The 7,973-nt window shown below is 41.9% G+C and overlaps 1 protein-coding gene across 1 annotated transcript in view; it reads left to right on the top strand.

The window, feature by feature from the left end:
• The window catches only part of DNAH14 (dynein axonemal heavy chain 14), a 333,831-nt gene extending 329,171 nt beyond the window's left edge, over positions 1 to 4,660 (top strand). Inside the window, exon 71 of the mRNA XM_019515912.1 lies at positions 4,524 to 4,660. Within this exon, the coding sequence (XP_019371457.1) occupies positions 4,524 to 4,660 (137 nt within the window). The remainder of the gene's footprint in view (positions 1 to 4,523) is intronic.
• The last annotated feature ends 3,313 nt before the right edge of the window (positions 4,661 to 7,973 follow it).

Here is a 7,973-nt window from a genome sequence, read left to right on the forward strand (position 1 = left end):
TACAAACTAGTCAGAGGGGACCAGCAGGCATTGGGGGAGTCCCTGTTCCCCTGAGCACTACCAGGAGTGACTAGAAATAACAGTCACAAGCTGGCAGAGGGTAAATTCAGACTAGACATCAGGAGGCGCTAGTTCACGGTCCGGGCAGCTAGGATCTGGAACCAACTTCCAAGCAAAGTGGTGCTGGCTCCTACCCTGGGGGTCTTTAAGACAAGGCTAGACAAATCACCGTGCTGGGGTCATTTGACCCCAGTACTCTTTCCTGCCATGGCAGGGGGTCGGACTTGATGATCTGCTCAGGTCCCTTCCGACCCTACTAACTATAAAACTACAATGAAGATTTTTTTGGCTGATACCCACGGCCGATTTTTAACCAGCCTTATCAGCTGATACTTATCTGGCAATAACCTATATGCAGCCTGGCAAAATGGAGAGCAGCTCTTTGCCAGTAAATCTGTGGGATGGAGAAGGGATGTGGGGGACAGATCAAGGCCCCCACAGTGAGAGAGGGAGTGGGGCAGATGCAGGTGCTGCCCAGCTAGGGCCCTGGGAATGGGGTGGAGCCATGGGCAGCTTGTCCAGGGGGTGGCTCCCACCACTGTGCACACCCCAGGGGAAGGCAAGGGGGGCATGAGCCCCCCACCCCATGAGATCTGTGCATAGGGTGAGGGTGGGCTGCCCGCTCAGGGCCAGGGGCTGTGCTAGCCTCTTCCAGGGGGGTGGGGCAGGCAGCAGCTATGCTGGGAGGAGTGGCTGCAGGGTGGGATATAGCCTGCCCAACATTCCCCGGAGCGACCCTTCTCAGCACGGCTGATAATGTTAATTTTCCTTTTGTCAGTGCCAATCCAATATGCCACCGATACATTAGTGCACGCTTATCCATAACACCATTGCTCCAAGGCAGCAAGGGCGACAGAGTTCCCAGGAACCTTACAGTGGTTGCAAGGAACCCCCACATCCTTGCCAACCAGCCAAGGCTGTTCCCACAATCCCTGCAGAATGGGGACAATTCTGCTTACTACCCACCACCCCAAAGGAACCAAGGCTGTTCCAGACACTTGTCCGGATGCTGGGGCCTTTAAAGAGCATGTGACCAGCCTGGGAGGTTTTTACAGGTTTTCAGCTCTTGGGTTGTACAAGAGCAGACAACACCAGTTTCCCCACCTGGGCAAACCCAGCCAAAGCAGCCCTGTCCCAATTGCCAACGAACAGCAACAGGGACATGGCAACCCACAAGCCTCCCCAACAGATGGGATGTCAGGGAACCAGTTTTCCTTCCCCCCTGCACGGTGGGAGAGGGAAGGGAGAAGAGTACCATGGTATAGTGTAATATAACAACACCTGGTCAGGTGTTAGGTTTGTCCTGACATGACAAAGAATTTGCCATTTGAAACTATAAGTTTTATCATGAATCCATCATTTTTTGGTGGATTGGCCATTTTTATCAAGGGAGAAATTCCTTTAACATTACTGTTTGTCATTGGAAACTAGCATATAGTCCACAACAAATGTAATGTCCGGAGGAAGACCATTAAAATGCATACACTATTTGTTCTCCTCATGGTTTCAATTTCTGTTTTGTAGCAAGGAAGTTAGAAATGGCCCATCTAGTTCTAGCAGCTGAACAAAATGATGAGTTCTTGAGGGACAGGACCACTCTAATCACACCAGTGACCAATGGATCTGGTTCTATGCTCTAAATTATAAACAACCCAAAACCAGACTCTGTGGTTTGACAAAAAGGGAGTGAGCTGGGGCGCATAGCCATTAAAAACACATTGATAAGTGTGTGGTCAACCGGCTACGCTCTGTCCCCAACAGCTACAAAACAGTTTGTGTTATAACAAAATCCAGAGTACTCACTGCCTTAAAATAGTCTTTAGAATTCAGCCAAATGAAAACTAATTTTCAGTGAATCAGTAAAATAATATTGGCTATGCACAGACTGCGCTTTACCTTAAACTCGGTTCCCAGCATATGCCCAAAAGAGGCAGCAGCGTGTTGGTTCAACTTGGCTTTGCAGCATATATATAGATTGGGCGATACAGTGGGTCTTCTTTGGCACTTATCTAACAGCTGATTGAATCACCTCCCTTAAAAGCACCAAAAAGCCCTGCTGAAGCACCTAGCCTATACAGACGCTCCAGAATCACGTCAAACTAATGTGCTGCTTCTTCTGGTAAAGCATGGTGGGGGGTTTCCCCACATCTGCAAACAGCCATTTATAAGATGCAGATTGTGCCAACCAAATTTAGAGTTTCCATCTCACCAAAACATTTTTTTTAAAACTATAGAAATATATGCATGCATAAAAATTGAACTTTGCACAGTGGAAGACTGACATTTTCAAAAATTAGCACCAAAATTCTTTCTTTAAAACAAATTTGCTCCCAAGATGAAAGCAAGCAGTTTAAATATTCACTTTAAAGTGAAGTCTGGCAAAGTTAAAATCCATTAGAAAAACACCCTATGTAAATGAAAATACTTCCCCAATTTTACCCAAAGACAAGGCTCTTTAAATTCCACAGTACACCAGATTTAAAATCAACAAAAATAATCCCTAATTTCTACATCTTGATATAATTAAATACCATGTTTACTTGAACAGAAGACAACCCCAATAAGACAACCCCCCAATAATTAATTTAAATACGGAAATTATACATTTGATATAATTTTCCAGGTATACAATCTAATTATTGGAGGTCTGCCTTGATTTTGCCCTCCTCCCACTGCTATAGCAGGGAAAATAAAACTGAGGAGCTGAGTAGCCCCAAGAAGCTGCTTCCCCCCAGCTTTTTATCCTGGCTGTGCCTTCCTCCTGTGTCAGATGCTGCTCTCCTGGAGCACATGGAAGCACGGAGCAAATTTGTAAGCAATAACCTTGAAACGAAACATGACTGTAGTTATTTGCATATAGTACCCATATACTTAGTTCATCAAGAACTGATGCATGTTACTTTTTTTTTTAAAAATAAAAAACTGCTGCAGGTTTTAAGACAGGTACTCCATAAGCACATTTTGGAGCAGCGCATTGGCAAACTATGCATGATATTAATCCAAAGCCAAAGGCTTGTGATTTACTACATAGTTCATTGGGTTGGCCCTACCAGTCAACAGCAAGTCAAGCCCTGGTGACCCCTCAGCTCAGCACTGCTCAGTATATGTGTATGTACTCCAGATACTCCCCCACAAAAGGACCAGCATGGTAATTAGCCCCTGCTCATGACAAACTAGGTGTTCTTGTCATGACTCCTTCTCCACAAATTTATACGCAGATGAGATGTAGGGCAGCCTGGTCCAGCTTCACCTCATGGAAGGACGGACCACACTAATCATGTGCGCCAGGTTGAGAGAGGGGTGATAGAGGGATGCTGGGTGAACTATTTGGGGTCCCAATTCATGATGTTTGCAAAACATTTAAGGCTGGTGAAAAAACAGGAATCACTGGAAATGAGAAAGGCTTGGCTCAGCTCAGCTCTGGGAGTGAAAAATTAAAGTTTCTGCAATGCCACGGCTCACCATGACATGAAAAAGAGTTGGCTACTATATATATGTTATTCAGGTGAACTGCACTAACCCATCCTTGTGGTAGTTCCTGTCAGCATGTTTGTCTGATATGGCCGTGTGTTTTATTGTCATGCTCAATGTCGGCTGCATTTAATCAACTTCATAGTTGGTTTCTATTGCTAAGAATATGCTGCTTTTGTCAGCGGTTTAATGTTAGACAATGTATTTAGTGAGATTTCCCCCAACTGGCCTGGGGGGAAATGTCACTTGTCTTATAATCACATACAAGGAAAAAATCTATTTTGCATTTGAGTAAATATGGCATGTATTCATTTATTTTTGCAACTAATTCAATGAACAACTTAAGTTCTCTCTGCTACTTTATTGTGCTACACCCACCACTGAGTTCTTACGTAGAGATATGACTGGCAAATCTCAAAGGAATTTACTGATTAACTACATTTTACATAAGGGAAAAGTCAGGAACAGAGACGGAACTGAGTTGAGCACCATTTCCCAGCACACCAATAGTAGAGTGAAGAATAGAACCCAAGTCCCAGTCCAATGCTTGCTCCCTTAAATTCAGGCAGTGACATTCCTGGTCATCTTTAGGTTTTACTGTTCACAACCCTTTAAGTAAGCAAAGTCATTACCTTCCAGAGAGATTTCTCCAAGCTGTCTACAATTTTCAAAATTATATCATCGTATATGTTTATAAGTTATTTATATTTTGGAGCCTTTTTAAACAACTATGTTACCATAAGAAACCCAGTAATAGTGACTGAGAAGACAATTTAACACATCTAGATTTTTAAAAAAATCTAGACACATCTAAGTCCAAAACTTCAAGTTTTTGCCCTACTAAAAACATAAAGACTTAAGAAAATGCACATAAAAATACACTGCATATAAATCCAACCAGGTAATATTAAGAAAAATCTCAAACTAAAATAAATCCAATACCTCAGGTGTTAATTTAGTTTCTCTAATTGCTTTCTTTTTGTCGTCTTTAGCGTCTCTGCCTTGGGAGGAAGAACGACGTCTCCCTCTTGCTGGCCGGCCAGGAGACCGAGATCTTGATCTGCTCCCACCACGTCTAGAAGGAGAACTTGAATTGCTTTTCCTATGCTTAAATGCTGATACTGACTGAAAAAAAAAAAACCAGGAAAAATTTCAAAGGTTATGACATGAAGGAGGAAAAAAGCTTCAGGTTCATTTTACCATCTTCGGTCTATAAATTAGACTTTTACACTACAGTCATTTTTCTGTTATTTGTTAAAATGCTTACATCATTGAAATTCATCTATAATAACTGTGACAATTCTTCAATGTTTGTAATAAATGTAATTACTCAGAAAGGGGCTCAACTATCATCCCTAGTGACTTAACTGCAATGGAGACCATGGAAATGCAAGCTTCCCTACTCAGCTAACATCACTCAAGGTTGATCTGGAGGAACAGCCTGCTTAATATTTAGCCTCAAGTCTTCCATTTCTAGCTGAGTCCTGAGCAGTTGTACCAAGAGATATATTTGATTACTTCTCATCTTCACCGTTATAAATTTGGTTGCAGTAGAGGCTGCAGTGATATAAAAGTAAGAGATCTCTACCCTAGCAATAGCAAAAATCAAGGTGACTAGTAAGATCTGTCAACTATCTACCCTAGATTTTGAAGCATTGTTGACACTTCTGAGATCAGCAAGGTAGACAGTATTGCCTTGAGAAAACCTCTCATACACTCCAGAGCATAGTTATTCCAGAGAATAGTTGTGGGCAATGGTCTTCTGTCCTCAGGGCCCTCACATGGGAGTTCAACAGGGCTCCATTTTATTTCCCCTATTCAAGTGTACACAGGGCTTTTGGGAGGCAGTTACTACAACAGATTGAGAATGCTAGCAGCTCCCACATCACTTTTTGTCTTAAGTGCAGCTACTGCAGTCAATGACTCCTTGCCATATCAGATCATACAACCAGGTTCAGGTGCTGCCAAATCAGGCCCACAAGCCAACCCTGTGTCACTCATCTGGTCCACAAAGCCAGAAGACTAGGTACCACTGCACTACACTATCTGTATTACCACCACCTCTAGCACAGAATTCCAGAAGTACTAATATATTGCTTGTGTTACACACAGCTGAAGACAGACAATACATGTCTGGGAAAACCACTTCTTAGGCCTTTACATAATCTTCTTTTGCAGAATACCTCTAAGAATGGAGCCTTAGTATCTTAAGCGAACTGTCATCAACTAAAAATTATACACATCTAAAATGGTGCATCTGTATAATACTATAATTGCAAGCTTTATTTATCCAGTTTACTTAATATATTTGACAGTACTTTGAAGACAGTTCTAATGTTCTGCTGATATCAGTTACACTTCCTATGTCATGCACTCCCATGAGGACATCACATTCAAGAGAATCCCATATGCAGGCTCTTCATAAAGGTGTTTGCCAGTATCAGCAAATGAAATAAATTTGAGAGACAAGAAACAGGTATGTGCAGAGAGAGTAAAGAGTATAGAGGCTGGTATAAATAAATATGATGTCACTCTCACTATCCCTGAAGACCCATCTAGTCAGTAAAGCAAAATATCACTATAAAATATTTAAGAAGACTTTAAATATCATGTCCCCCCTATATAAACTTTTTTTGGGGGTGGGGGGGGGAAGGAGACATGCTAATTGTTTTTATCAACACAAGCACAAATTAACAATGTTTTAGTTAATAGCTTTGTAAGCACTACCAAAACAGTTCAAAATAATAGGATCAAGTTTCTTAAAACTTTTAGGAACATTTTGAATTTCTTAACCAAGGTTTCAAACAAGAAACAGTTATTATTTATAAGCAATTACTTACAAACCAAAACTATTCTACTATAGAGCAAGAATAAAGTTAGAGACACAAATTTATGAAGGACAAATCCATTGGAAGTTATTAAACAGAACAAACAGGGATATATCCTCTGACATTCCTAACCCAATGATGTTTGATGCCAGGAAGGGTCTGACAGGAGACATTCTAAATATGACAATTCATATACTCTCCTTCTAAAGCACCTACTACTCTGGAAGGAGGCAGATACTGGGCTAGATGAACTAATGGTCTGGACCCAGTATGGCACTTCTTATAGTTACCCAACTATTATAAACTTAAGTTTGAGCTCTGAAGAAATCATTATAGTAGACTTTGATTCTAAATACTGTTGACCCTGAAGGAGTACTCACCTTTATATCACTTTCTTTCAACTCAAGCTCAGTTCCATCTTTGTATTTAACAGTATAAAGGTGAGTGAGGTCATCATAGCTAGTTATTTGTACTTCATAATACAGGACACTTCCAGGCCAACGACCCATCACCACATCACCATCACCAAATTTTCTGTGTGGCATTTTCCAAAATGAATCTTTAAAAAAAGAAAGAAAGAAAGAAAGAAAGAAAGAAAGAATAAAAACTTGGCTTTCATTTCCATCACTCTTTAAGTTACTGTACAGTATCACCACTGCAATAGTCTTTTTTTAACATAATATAGTTAACTTATATATTCGATATATTACTTGCAGATACTAGAAAGACTTCAAAAACATTAACATTGCAAAAATATATCAAATATTCAAAAGCCAGGGAACTCCACATTTGATTGCCTGTGAAATCATTACTTGTGCCTACCCTCACCTTAAGCATATGTCACATGATTTTTAATTAGATGACTATGCACTATTTAGCCATAGGACACCTACCTACCTCTCAAGATGCATCCAACATGGGCAGAAAACAGGGTTCTTTACTGCAGAAGACTGCAGTGCCGGTGTTAGTGGCATGACTCAAGGCAACTGGTCCCTCACCCCCAGCCTAATTTTTAGACATATAAGGAGCCTCTCCCCAACCATGCTCCAACTGATCCAGAGCTAGACCCCGAGAGCCGAGTCCAATCTAGTCCCAGTCCCGATGTACCAGGTCCAACCCTGCCTGCTGACTCTGGGACCATACACTAAGTTGGACCCGGCCCATGGCTCCAGAACCAGTGTATGGTCCCAGACTTGGCATAGTCATCATGCAGCTCTGGACCTAGCATGCTTGGTCAATCCACAGGCCCCATCCACCACACAGGATGGGCAGTGGCCTCAACTCCCTAGTTGCTGCCACTCACCTCAAGAAAATGTTTTTTTCCTTCAAGCTCCCCTTCAAAAAAATCAAGGTACATACTATATACAGGGAATACAGGAAACCCTCGCCATTTGTGGTTTCAAATATTTGAACCCACGCTCTCTCCGCCGCATGTTCTCGCCAGCTCTCACAGCTCCCACAACGCTCTCCTTTTAGCTTTCACTAATTAACTGACTTGCAGCAGCAGTAATTGAGGGAGCGCAGCAGCAATTAACACTCATTGTGGATCAGGAGCTCCTCCAAGCTCACTGATTGATCAATCTACTGCCCTGTTCCTGAGGAAGTTTTCTCTCT

Source organism: Gavialis gangeticus, unplaced genomic scaffold, assembly GCF_001723915.1.
Source record: "Gavialis gangeticus isolate Ggan-Ray unplaced genomic scaffold, GavGan_comp1, whole genome shotgun sequence".
In the NCBI taxonomy this organism is placed as follows: domain Eukaryota; kingdom Metazoa; phylum Chordata; order Crocodylia; family Gavialidae; genus Gavialis; species Gavialis gangeticus.